The sequence below is a fragment of the Gadus macrocephalus genome, chromosome 4 (assembly GCF_031168955.1).
Source record: "Gadus macrocephalus chromosome 4, ASM3116895v1".
Taxonomy (NCBI): Eukaryota; Metazoa; Chordata; class Actinopteri; order Gadiformes; family Gadidae; genus Gadus; species Gadus macrocephalus.
The window spans coordinates 18,312,415-18,326,396 of record NC_082385.1 but is presented as its reverse complement, the minus strand read 5'-3'; the positions used below and the strand labels follow the sequence as shown (position 1 = coordinate 18,326,396).

The window sequence follows — 13,982 nt, the reverse complement described above, 5'->3', positions numbered from 1 at the left end:
ATGGGAATACTCCATACAGTATGTGCAAAGACAGAATATTTAACAAGATTTAGCAATCATTTTGGATAAGGGAGGCATGTCACTGCATAACAAATTTCAGCATCAAGCTGCAGGAAACAGCTGACAATGCACCATATAGGTGAACATTGATGCCACAAGTAAGAATGTGTATTAAAGAGAAAAAAACGATATTCCTTAACTAGCCACTTTACAAGCAAGTGCTGTAGTTTCTACATCTGTATGTGAGACAGGGGAATATTCATGTTATGTGAGGACAGTTTGTAACACAGACAACCTCATGGTATGCAAGGACACTGTCCTTTGGACTTTTAATGACATCCTTGATCAAACTCTAAGTCTTGCATTATTGAACTCCCAGTGTATGGCAAACTCGGGGAAAAAAAACTGTGTTGAGAGGACACCATGGTTAGTAAAACCCTCCATATGGATAAGGGAGACATGTCACTACATAACAAATTTTAGCATCAAGCCGCAGGAAACAGCTGACAATGCACCATATAGGTACACATTGATGCCACAAGTAAGAATGTGTATTAAAGAGAAAAAAAAGATATTCCTTAACTAGCCACTTTACAAGCAAGTGCTGTAGTTTCTACATCTGTATGTGAGACAGGGGAATATTCATGTTATGTGAGGACAGTTTGTAACACAGACAACCTAATGGTATGCAAGGACTCTGTCCTTTGGACTTTTAATGACATCCTTGATCAAACTCTAAGTCTTGCATTATTGAACTCCCAATGTATGGCACACTCAGAAAAAAAACGGTGTTGAGAGGACACCATGGTTAGTAAAACCATCCATACTGAATAGAAGATATTTCCATTATTGAACTCCCAGTGTATGGCGCACTCATTTCCATTTCCACTGTAGCTGCAAGATGTTTACTAAAACACTGAAAATTGTGTTCCATGGAACATCACAGTACTTCTAACCATTGGTCAATTTCAAAACACAGGTAAATTCAAACTCACCTCACAAGCAGAGTCATTTGGCGCAGCTCTGGATGATTGACACCCTGATATTGATTCGGTCTCTGTACAAGAGAACACAGGGAGATTCAGTGCTCGACTTTCCTCAAGTCATAAAACCACATATAGGCATAACATACTCAACTCGCATCCCTGGCAGATGATTTTCTACTCAAAATGTCCATCAAGACATAGAAAAATGGCCTGATATCGCCACATTTTCCATGCTGCAACCCCTTGGCAGGCATGACATGCATTGCCAGAAATTAACAACATTTGCTCAAAACTGTAACTGACCACTGCCAAGGTCTGCTGAGAACACAGCAAGGTGCTGGGCACCAACTTCTCCAATCCCCTCTTTCGCAGAAGAAGTGCCACTTTGACCTCTGACACAGTGCACCTAAAAAACGAACAGCAATATGCAAAGAAGAACAGGCATCAACTGTCCATTTCACTCAAACCCTTAAGTGTATGACACTCAAAATGATGTAGACAGGGGAACAAAGTGTTAAGTGATGACTATCTGTACCGACAAAGATTTTCATGGCCATATGTGGCATAAATGTTTCTCAATCATCTATAGCACACCATTGACAACTAGATAAAACATTTAGTCAAACATTTAGTCAAACATTTAGTCAATACAGACTGTGGATGGCATGATTTGGGCTTGGAAACGGTCTTTGATAGACTCTTGGGCAGCAGTGCTTGTAACAGTAGGGGGAATCTACAAAACATTCAGATAAGCTTGCTGTCATCATCTGGGAGAGAGACACGATTGACTAAATACCAGATTGAAGACCACCAAGATGTGACTTCTGTTTTTTGGTTATGATTGTTGGCACTTACAAGCGATAGGTATTGTGTAATCTCTGTGGCATCATGAAACTGACACAGCTTAACACAAAAAGATGATTTCATTTTTATCAAGATGTCAAACTATAGGCTATATTTTTTAAACCTTGACACCAATTCATAGGGGAAAACAATCTAAATGACCTCCCTCTTTACGCCAGGGCCATTCTTTCCAATTTGGTGCCTTGTGCTCATCGTTTACCAGTCGTCCAAATGACCCATCTACAAGTGCTCCATCAATGCTGCAAATGTACAAACATCATGCACTAATCAGACGTTTATAATGACACTTTTTAATTGTACTTTAATTTGTAAGCAACTACAGTACACCAATGCCAACATCCAATGCTAGTATAGATGTTCGATGCACAGTTGATGCAAGTTAAAGTGCAACATGAGATCTTTACTTCAGAACTCCTGACTTCTCACTATAGTAATCTAAACATACAGTATTAGTCATTCTGAACCTATCACCATGTCTTCTGCTTCCATGTGAAGTCAAACATGAAGATCGAACATGCATTGTGGTACAGTTTACGTCTATGTTCAGCTTCGGCTGCATCAATGAGCTCCCCTCTATACTCAACCACAAAGTCTCCTTGATTGAAAACAGCTAAAGTGAAGATACCACGACCTGCAGACACAACCTTATTAGAGTAACAGGGGTAGCAGACTATCCATTGGATACAACTCAGCACTGCAAATAATCACATAAAACTGAATTATTCCTATAAATTGCTACAATGCAACGTTGTGCTATTTTTCTCAATTCCTCATGTACAATAATGAATACATGTCCAAGTTTAGAATACAGCAACAGACAGGCCCACTATTAACTAAGATATTATTTAAATACTATTAACAACTTTAATTTATATTGATGTTTGTACAATTAAGTCATAGACTGAAAACCACTGGTCACAATATCAATTCAAGAACCAGTGACGTGTAACCCTGTACAGTGTAGCAAAGTCACTCACCTTTAACTGGATTAATATATTTGATTTCTAACATTGAATTCTTATCTCTTCCTGCAAGGATGTGATTAGTGGCATCCTGAAGGGGAGTTCTCCGTGGCATGATGGAAGTTACTAAGGAAATTAAGAACAAAAATGTAAACTACAACACAACTTCACTACTTTTCATCTCACTAATACCATGGATATTCAAACAGTATGCTCAGATACTAAATGACAATGTGTCTGCGTTGGCCGATGTCGTGGCAATTTCTCTATCAGAGTTTGCGTCTAAGACAGATGAGATATTTAGATGCAAAAAGCACACAATACTGTTGACAATAAGTGGTCATATATATTTGTAATAAAAGTACGAACAAAGATACATCACAACATGCATCAACAAACAATATAACATTACAATAATCTGAGGCCTCAGATGGGAGCTTCTCTTTGCGTGTTACTTCATACGCTCGGGAGAAGTCCACTGAGTGTTCGAATCAATGAGTTCTTATTCACTTCAGGTTGGGTACTGGAGGGGGTGTGTCCCCCAATAAACCAAAAGCCTTTGTTTACCAGATGGTTATCTTTACAATTGAAGCTCCCCTGGATGTCATTTGGAGGGGTCGGCGGCCGTGCCATGTAACCCTTTTGCTTCGTTGACGCTAGCCAGGAACTCGAGGAACAGGCCTATACATCAAAGGATTGCATGGCAGATGATTTACAACACACGAAAACATAGGAAACAGGCAGTCAATAAAAATCCATCACACGACCCTTGAAGGTTCACACTTTAGATGACCCATAAGGAGAATAGAAGGCAGGCAATATATGCATCATACAAAATAGTTACAAAACTTAAGTTCATAGATAGACCAAAAACGTAACAACATGTAGATTTTCCATCACACCGACTAACTTTTTTTAGTTAGGATATTGATGCTGCGCGCCTCCTATTTGCAACGGAATTTGTTTAAGATATAAAAACATTTAATTTAACACACAAGCACTTAAACAGATATTTTCGTTTTAAAATAAATATTTGGAAACGAAAAATGTTAGCCGAACATGTTTTCCGCAGTGTGCCTCTCTGGCATTGAGCGGGTCTACAGGATCGCACTCTGCACAACCCAGTCAGTAAAAACGTGAACGGTCTCGGTCCCATAGGCATACGCCTCCGTAGTCAACGCTGTCCAAGCATCGGTGGTGATGGCAACTTTCTCCGTTAAGGACAGGATCTCACGGAGCGAGGCTGCTGCTTCGCTGTACATCTTCTCCAGCCGCACGTCGCTGGCATAGGCTACCGTATTTAAAATAGCATGCATATGCATTAGTTATATTCTTAATTTAATTTACAGAGCAATCGCTGCAACGTTTTTAGCTTAACTATAGAAGAGACTAGGAGGATGAGTGTGTGTCTGATGGCGGGGGGGGGCATCACGATGGAGGCTCGCCATCGTGATGCCGGTCAGCCATCACGATGGACGATGACATCCTCCATCGACACATCTCTAGCGCTGGACACAACTCCAAGCCATAACCTCTGGCTATACTTTCCTCACGTGGGAGTTAATGTTGGGCTACTTAATATTTAGTCCATTAGTTTTCTAGATGGGCGCGTCCCTCTACCTCTTCAAAGAAACTGGAACAATTCAGACTTCAAATAAAGTTGAACAACATTGATAGTCACCATTGTAACCCCTCTCCCCCTCCCTCAATACCACTGTGCCGTTTGTGGTTTAGGCTAAGCGTTCTACCAAGCTAATGCTAAGCATAAATAGCAACGTTTTAATGTAGTTTGCTAGCGGAATTGACGTTAGTAAAAGTCTGACGCCTCTGATGAAAAGCAAACAAAAACAAAATACCTTTTCAGCTAGCTGCTAGCAATCTAGCAATGCTCTAAATACAATAGTCTTAATCTTACCAAACCATTTCCATTTACCATTTCTTACCTGCTCTCCACAACGTGCATTTCCAGAACTCCCAGCAAATGAATCTGGTGATCACAGACGTAGTAGCTCTCTTCTATCCAGCCAATCAAAATGAGCATGCGCAGTGTTGAGTTAGCATCTAATTTTGCGCGTTGTGTATAATCTCCCGCGTTTGTGTATAATTTCCCGCGCTTGTGTGTCAGGTTTTTGGTACATAAGGACTTTTGAGAAAACCACTTTTTGGGTATTAAAACATGCTGAGAAAAGGTTTAAGAAGGTTTATTTTTATGAGGACAGCAAACTGTCCTCATATGCCGGAGGGTCCTCGTAACTCTTTAAAATGTCTTGAAATCTGTCCTTATATGCCCCAAAACAAACACACACACACACACACACACACACACACACACACACACACTAGCTTTTCTTTCCCCACAATTTATTTTCTTTGAATGGTGTGCATGTTTACATTGTTAACTCCATTTGACCTCTGTTCAAATCCCTTCACTTGATTTCAGCCATTTAACATTTCTTTAAGTCTTAAACTATGTGGCTTTACTAAAACATGTTTCAACCTCACTTTGCACTGCAGCACTCACCGCGTTTTCTGCAGGAAATGCATTTTCCAGTTAGTATTCTGCTAAAAACACCTACACAGCCAAAAACACTCGCTTTTTTTTACTTTGCGAAAATTACACTGTTTGACCGAATGGTGGCACTATAGAAAGCATATCTCTGGCCCACTTTGACTTAGTCATTCAACTTGATCAACATATGTGTCTCCTCATGCTGAACAACTTTGCCTCAAGAACCTATAACTTCCGTCTGAATAGATTTTCTGACATTTTGAATTTTGTGAAAAACTGAAAGAAAACCAAGGATCAAAGTTTTATCCTTGCAGACAATATCTATGCAAAAGCGTTTGGTTTAAAACTTATACTAGATTGCTCATATATCAACATGGAGACTCCTATGATCTCCTATGACAGGGGTTTTCAAAGTGTGAGCGAGTGAGCCCCCCCTCAGAGAAAAAATTTCAGCTGAGCCCCCCCCCCCAAATGTTCTAAGTACCTGTGTTTTGAAAGCTATCTTAATTATTTTACACATTTTAAACATCTCTGATCATAATTTTAAAACATTTGAAACATATCTTTGAAACGTATTTTTTAAACATATTTTTTAAACATTACAACATCTTTGTGCGTTTTTAAACACATTTCTTAACACAATTTAACAACTTTATCTAAGCATGTTTTAGCTTAACCTTTTTTAAATACATTTGAACATCTTAATCTTTGTAAACTGCCAGTTTACACAGATTAAGATTAATCTGTGAGAGCTCTTTTAAGATTCATTCAGGGTCCCCGACTCTGAATTTTCTGAGTCGAATCAGATCTGCCTTTTCAGTCCAGAGATTCGACTATTCGGCGGGGTTTGTTTACTGGCGTTGCTATGGTGACCTAAATTATTATAAGCAGCTGAAAACGATGCCGGTTTGAAACTAAAACTGTGATTCTGAAAAAAGTATAAATGCTATCAAAATTCCGTTTAGATAGTATTGAAGATACAAGTGTGTAGATTTGTTTAATGGTTTGAACGATCGTAAACGGTTGAAAAATGAATGAGTTACGATCAGTGGTCGGCTGGTGCTAAAAAAATCTGGGGGGGGCGCACTGGCGGGCGGGGATTACAACACAACAATAAACTACTTGAACATAAATTTTGCTCTCCTCTCCTTCAGGCCAGCAAATTTTTCAATGACTTTCTGATTGAAATCTGTCATTTCACAAACAAGTCTCTTTTCCATGGAGAGCATGGCCAGTGCATTCAGCCTCTCCTGGGTCATGGTGTTTCTGAGGAAGGTTTTCACTCTTTTCAAGGTTGAGAAGCACCTCTCTGCTTCAGCTGTGGTCATGGGTGTGGTGATGAGGATCTTTAAGAGAGTGACAGTTTCTGAAAAGACATCTTCAAGATTGTTTTCCATGAACAGCTGGAACAGGTCCACTGCACCACAACAGGCTCTGAACTCTACTTTGCTGTAGATGAGACTGAGCTCTGTCTTCAGTTTGCTTCCATTCAGCATTCTGTAGGCCTTCAGCGTGCTTTGTAGTGTCTCTTCAGGAAATGCCCCCTGATGGTCCTCAAACCTGTCCCCCTGCAGCAAGGTTGCACAGACAAGATGGTCGGTGAAGGAGAAGCGCTCCCTGGTGTGTCCCAGAATGGTGTTGCAGATCTACAGAGAGAAGAATACAAAAATATAGAGAAAAAACAATTTTCTTTAACAATTCTTTTTTTTTTGCATTTGCTCCTCAGACAGTACACTGTTGGCTATATTTTGTGTACATATAGTTATGGCTCCCCTGGACCTATTTATTGCATATTTCAGCTTTTTTTTATTGCTATTACTTATGTATTGGTGATAGTACTACTTTAAACAAATAGTTTAATTGTGATTAGGTGATAGGCTACATCTCTGCAACATGAGGCTACATCTCTGCAACATGACAATGACATATTTTAAATTGTATTTCAAAACACATTTCTCCTCTAACAAACATTACAACCTCAAATGAAACATGGACTATGACAGATTTCTACAACATAAACTCACCTCTTCTGCAACATTTTGACGATCCTCTGAACTGAGTACCCGACGCCTCTTTGCTGTCAGAGAACCACTGCTTTGCTCACCCATGGAATGGCGAGAATTTCTGTGTGAGAAGTCATAATAATAATCAAAAAGGGGAAAAGAGATAATGTTGAAAAATGTGATGATCATATTACTGATAGGAATACTTATTACCTGATGATTTGTATGTCCTGTTCAAACTGCTGGATGCTCCCTTTGATGTGGACTGCATCTATGTTCTTCTTCTGGAGCTTGGCATAGAGGAGGTCCACATGTGGCATGATGTGGTGAAAAAGTTCCAGAAAGAACTTAAAATCCTGATGTTCCAGCAGCATGGCCATGCCTCCTGCCTCTCTCATGGTTTTGGGGTCAAAGTCACCCGAGTCGCGTATGTTCTCAAAACACTGAATGAGATCCTGTCTGTGCTCAAACACAGTGTTGACGGCTCGGCTGTGAAAGTTCCATCTGACATTGCTGGATGTTGGCAGTCTATGGGCCACCATTTTAGCAAGAACAGCTGTACGCTTGGGTGATCTGGAAAAAAAGCTGGCAAATCCACCCAGGTCCGAAAAAAAAATTCTCACCTTGGAAATGTGAGAGGTGGCCTGTTGCATGATCAGGTTGAGTTGGTGTGCATAGCAGTGGATATAGTGGGCATTTGGGTACTCATCTTTGATTTTCCTCTGAACACCTGCATTGGCACCCCTCATCACACTGGCTCCATCATATGCCTGGCAGATTAGCTTGCTTTTCTGATCCTCTGGAATGATGGCAGCAAGACGCTCTTTTAATGCAGTAGCAATGGACTCAGAAGTAGATGACTGCAGAGGAATGAACTCAAAAAATCTTTCCTGCACACTGTGTTTGTCATCAATGTAGCGTAGTACAAGCACAAGTTGGGTCTGTGTTGAAATATCTGTTGTCTCATCTGCCTGGATTGATACAAAAACACTCTTTTGAGCTTCTTTAATTATTTGCTCCCTTGCAACAGACAACATACAATCCAGGAGCTCATTTTGGACAGTTTTTGAAGTACCCTTAAAAACAGTGGCAGTCTCAAGGTGCTCTTTCAAAGCTCCACCCAGAGAGGCAACAAAATCCACCAGCCCACGAAATATCCCGGGGTTGACAGAGCTCTCACTCTCATCATGGCCACGTAAAGCCAATTCAAAGGCCCCACAAAATTTCACACAGTCTATTATCCTGGACAGTATGTGACGATTTTTTGTCACCTCTTCATTGTGCCTTCTAATGCCAACTCTGTAGCCCTCATCTAATTGTTCAGCAATGCTAACTCGGCCAAAAAACTGTAGCTTCATGCTGTTGTCAAGGTGGCTACGGCTACTTTCATGCCGTTTGCATTTTTCAGAGAGATGTTTCAGGTCTCTGACCCCAGTTGTTGTCCACAGAGCTTCAGTGCCACTGCCAACACTTTGAAAAAGCAAGCATGGAAAGCAATAGAGAGCATTGCTAACTCCACATCCAGCTAGCCAACTGTGTTTGGTGTAACACAAACGAGAGAAGCCTCTAGTGTAACTCCTTCCCCTGTCACTTGCCTGCTGCTGGATTTGTATATCAGGCTGCTCCGGTCCAAGCTCCTTTATTCTTTTTTTTTCCTCCACCGAACGCCTCGAGAAAGGATTACTGCGTAATGAAACAACCGAATTTTCGTTTGCTGTCGCCATGTCTCCTCTTGTCTTCTCGTTGTTGTTTTTTTCTGTCTGCTCCGTGTGCGCGTGGGCGTGTCTGTCGCTCTTTGAGTGACAGGCACGACAGGTATCATGAATCAATCAGACTGGATGAAAAATGAGCCCAAGCACGCTGATTGGCCAGGGGCGCAGAGAGCTGCGCCCGGAGAAGAATCTTGAAGTGACCAATTAGAGACCAGCATGAAGTCACATGGAAGCCAAAAGTTTAAGAGGCCACATACACACTCATTTGGCCGGCGCCCCTCGCTATTGAAATGCATGAAACAACCCAGAATAAACCCAATATTGAATGGAAAGGCATACAAATTTAAAAGTAAAACCCATTGTATGAGTGAACACTGAACAGACGTGGTAATTACTTTTTATTATGTAATTTATGTTTACTGTGTCTATACTTTTTTCCCGAAATTTTGATGGGGGCGGCGCCCTAGCGCCCCCTATTGACCGGCCGCCACTGGTTACGATGTCTAGAAGTAGGTGTATCAGAATGGGCTGACGTCTTCAATGAAAACAGCTGTAAACGAAGCGGTATGAAACTAAAACTGTGATTCTGAAGGAGTTTTAAATTATATCGAAATTCTGTTTAGATATTATTGAAGATACAAGTGTGTAGATTTGTTAAATGGTTTGCACGAAGATAAACGGTTGAAAATTGATTTAGTTATGTTACTTCTACAGTTGAAGTACGACTGATGATTTGAATCATCGACTTTCAGTGTTTTTTTCGGGTTTATTTTTTTCTCACTTCGCGCCCCCCCTGAAGAACTCTGGCGCCCCCCACAGTTTGAAAACCACTGTCCTATGACACAAAAAATGTTCAGGGTAAATTCTGAACAAGGTGACATCCACACGTTTTCTATCAGGGCGTGGCCTCAAAATGTTCATTGCCTGGGACTAAAATGACCACAGATCCGAGACGAATTGTCCGATTTGAGCAGGAGAGTTATAACTGCTCAATGTGATGTCGATTGATAGAACGCCATGGCCGCCAGAGCCCACATTGATCCAAGTAAATTGAAGGAACCAAATCAATCAATCATCATCATATAACTTTGTGTAGGTAAAGGCATATGGGTCAAGATAAATTGCTCCAAAGATTACCCAGATTGGGGGTTAGGGGGCGCTATAGCAATCAACTGAAAATGCGGACTTTGACCCCTTCTTCTGATCCCGTTTCAGTCATGAAACTTTTCCCATATGTGCTTCTTCATGGTGAACAAATCTCCCACAATAACCTATGACTTCCGTCTGATAGATTTCCCGCCATTTTACATTTTGTGACATTAAAAACCACAAGGATCCTATTTATTTTTTTAACTAGATAAAAATCCTTTAGTACCATATGCACCTTCTATCTGACTAGAAGTGAAGTCTGTACAATTAAAAACATAGCCATCAGGAGCAAATAACTACGCAAAAGGGTGTGGTTGAAATTGTGTGTATACCGAAATGCTTATATCGATATTCAAGATGTACTCCTTTGGGCTCCTTTTGTAACTTTGGGCAACCACTGAACTTTGTGTTCTTGAAGAAATATAAGTCAAGGTTAACTAGGCTGCGTTCATCCAAATAGGACGTTAGCAGGGGTGGACTGGCCATTGGGTGTACAATGCCCGGTGGGCTGACACACAATTTTGGGCTGGGGCTGTCATCATTGAATCAAAAAAAGTATATACTAAAGATTTTTTTTCTACGTGACAGTATTTGAGACACGAAACGCGGCCCATTGGTCGATTTCCTTGAAGGATATTGGGCTAGTCCAATGAAATCTCTCAGCCCAACCCTCCCCTCCCAATTGACCAAGGTTATTAAATTTTGACATTTGAGCTGACTGGAGTTGGGGAGAAGTGAGTGTCCGTCTGAGGCTGTCTGGGGATGATAATAAACCACAAAAGCGCAAGGGGGGCGCAGAGAAGCTGAGAGAAAAAAGGCTCAAAACCCGACAACTGGACACAGTGACCACCTACTCCTCCCACCTACTGATTCCACATATCGTTACAGGTACACAGACGTAGGTTACACATGCACCCAGTCAGAAAGACACTGGAATGACACAGAAATTATGATTTCTGTGTCATTCTGTGAAATTAACGATGAAAATGTTTTGGGATGTATGTACATCTTCACAAAATACTATCTGGGGAAATTGAAGGCTGAAAGTGTGCAAATACTCAACATAGGAAATTGTTACAGGGCTTATTTTATTCATTCAGACTTAAAACATGCATAATAATAGAAGCCTAGTTTTGTGCACAGCCTCGACCTTGCTGGTTTTGAGGTGTGTGTGTGTGTGTGTGTGTGTGTGTGTGTGTGTGTGTGTGTGTGTGTGTGTGTGTGTGTGTGTGTGTGTGTGTGTGTGTGTGTGTGTGTGTGTGTGTGTGTGTGTGTGTGTGTGTGTGTGTGTTGCCTTTTATAGCCTTTGTTTTCAAATAATGCAGACTTGGTGTCCAACTTAATTGTTATTTTAGCTGGCTTTAAATAGTATAGTATTGTTTGCAGGTGTTACAGCTTACAGTTATCATGTAATATCAGTGAAACGTTGCTTTGCCAAAAATGGATGATTAATCATTGGTAGGTAACCAGGTAACTTTCATCATGAAAGTTCCGTACCGTATACATTTTTTAACATGGTTACTTTCTTCCATGCAGGCAACTCCGCTTTATTTTAATTTTTGCACAATGTGCACATATATACTCTGGTATGTCATGTTCCTCCGCATATCGTATGAATAATCATGGTGGGCCGCCATGGCCAAAAATGCCAGGGCCATTCTTTTGTCCCAGTCCAGCCCTGGACCTTAGCGGACGATACAGCAATCTATTGAAAATTTTGAAGACGCATGACTGAAAACTAAAATATAAAATAACCATAGGTTGTGAAGCATATTTAAAAATGTGTGTTTGAGTAGATATATTTTAAAAATACTATTTTCTTTGGGGTCTGGGAGTGTTCCTTAGCCGTAAATGCAGCAGTACGGCAGTAGCAGTACTGCTTCAGGAGGTACAGACAGATAGGATGGGCCAGTGGCATGGATGGACTGGCAGTGGAGGTTAAATAATACTGACTGATGTGTCCACGGATGGCTGAGTCTGTCAACCAGGTCCCTAACTGACTAAAGCTGTGAATTCATGTATCGGTGTGCAACGTTGAACATTATTATGGACACTACACTTTGCTTGTCCTGCCAGATTGCAGGACAAGCAAATAAGATCTGATAAACAATAGAGGTGATCAAACTGGAGGACAGAGAAGCCAGTTCCGTGCCTGAGGGCATTCAACCAGTGCCCTTCACTATGTACACACGCACGCTGTGAGTAGGGCAAGTGCCGGAGGGGGCACCAAAACATTCTATTGATTAGCCTATTGATTATTTAAATGTAAGATTAAGCCCAACTCCAAAATTATGCTTTTAAATGTGGGGACAAAGAGCAACACATACTTCTTAAATGCAAACTCCGGAAGGCAGTTAATACAGCTAAAGCCAACTACAGAGTCAAACTTGAAAACAAACTCCAAGATCACAACAATAATGTTGTCTGGCAAGGCCTACAGGTGATCACTGACTACAAGACAAAACATCACGTTCTTGACTGTGACTTCTCCCTGCCAGAGTGACTTAATGACTTTTTCTGCCGTTTTGAGAACAATGGTGCCCAGACAAGTGCTCTCCCGCACCCGCTGTGGGATGGGCACTTTCCCTTTTCCATCCCAGAGCATGATGTCCGTAGACTGCTATGGCATCAGAACATCAACAAAGCAGCAGGGCCTGATGGTGTGACACCGGCTACACTAAAGAGTTGTGCAGACCAGCTTGCTTCCATACTCACTTACATCTTCAACTGGTCTCTTAACACGGCACACAGCAACGGTACCTGCATGTTTTAAATCAGCTATGATCAATCCAGTGCTCAAGAAAAGTAACATAACTTGTCTTAATGATTATAGGCCTGTTGCATTTACTTCTTTTGTTATGTAGGTCCTTGAGCGCCTAGTTTGTAGGTACTTGACGCACATCACGCTAGACCCTCACACACAATTTGCCTACAGGCTAATAGGGGAGTGGACGAGTCAGTTTCACTTTGCACACATTTCATTCTGCAACATCTGAACACTCAGTCCACATATGCCAGTGTACTGTTCATTGATTTTAGCTCGGCTTTAATACCATCATCTGAAACTTCCTGTCCTGTAGAAAATAGTGTGTTAAAATCCAGAATAATGTGTCATTACCAAGGGTTCTGAACACTGGCGCCCCACAAGGGTGTGTCTTGTCAACTATTTTCTCTTTACCCTAACAATTGTACATCAAATTCTGCATCTGTTAAAATTCTAAAGTTTGCAGATGACACCACAGTCATAGGCCTCATATCTGATGGGGAGGAATCTACCTAAAGGAGTGAGCTGGTGCAGTGGTGTGAAGACAATAACCTAATCCTCAATACAACCAAAACCAAAGAACTCATAGTTGACTATAGGAAAAAGGCAGGCCAGCACCTTCCCATCTCCATTAAGGGCCAAGTTGTGGAATGGGTCTCCTCCTTCCGTTTCATAGGCGTCCACCAGTCCATATCATGGAACCTGAACATCAGTCTCATCATTTCCAAAGCCCATCAGAGATTATACTTCCTCCGTCAGCTGAGGAAATTTGGGGTTAGTCAGGCAGGCATGACCCAGTTTTATCATGCAGCCATCGAAAGCGTGCTCACCTTCTCCATCCTGGTCTGGTATGGTAGTGCTACCAGCCAGGACAAACAACAGCTTGAGAGGGTAGTGGGGCCTCTAAAATCATTGGCTGTAGTCTGCCTACCATAGACTCGCACTATGGCACCAGAATTTCCAGGAAAGCTAGAAAGATCATCTCTGACCCCTCTCATCCAGCACACCACTTACTCACACTCTTACCATCAGG

General features: G+C 41.3%; 2 protein-coding genes across 2 annotated transcripts in view; one reads left to right on the top strand and one right to left on the bottom strand.

The window, feature by feature from the left end:
* Nucleotides 1-13,982, top strand: part of pparaa (peroxisome proliferator-activated receptor alpha a) — a 94,676-nt gene that overhangs the window by 57,412 nt on the left and 23,282 nt on the right. The window lies entirely within an intron of this gene.
* LOC132456285 (zinc finger MYM-type protein 1-like) lies at nt 6,381-9,066 on the bottom strand. The gene is made up of 3 exons (XM_060050633.1): nt 7,538-9,066; nt 7,346-7,445; nt 6,381-6,967 (listed from the first exon to the last, which is right to left on the bottom strand). Exons 1-3 carry the CDS (start codon nt 9,046-9,048, stop codon nt 6,440-6,442), a joined length of 2,139 nt encoding a protein of 712 aa, XP_059906616.1. The 5' UTR covers nt 9,049-9,066; the 3' UTR covers nt 6,381-6,439.

Coding starts and splice junctions, on each gene's coding strand:
- LOC132456285 (XM_060050633.1), bottom strand. CDS start 9,048: ATGGCGACAGCAAACGAAAATTCGGTTGTTTCATTACGCAGTAATCCT. Junction 7,446..7,537: donor CAGGACATACAAATCATCAG/GTAATAAGTATT, acceptor CTTCTCACACAG/AAATTCTCGCCATTCCATGG. Junction 6,968..7,345: donor GTCAAAATGTTGCAGAAGAG/GTGAGTTTATGT, acceptor TTCTCTCTGTAG/ATCTGCAACACCATTCTGGG.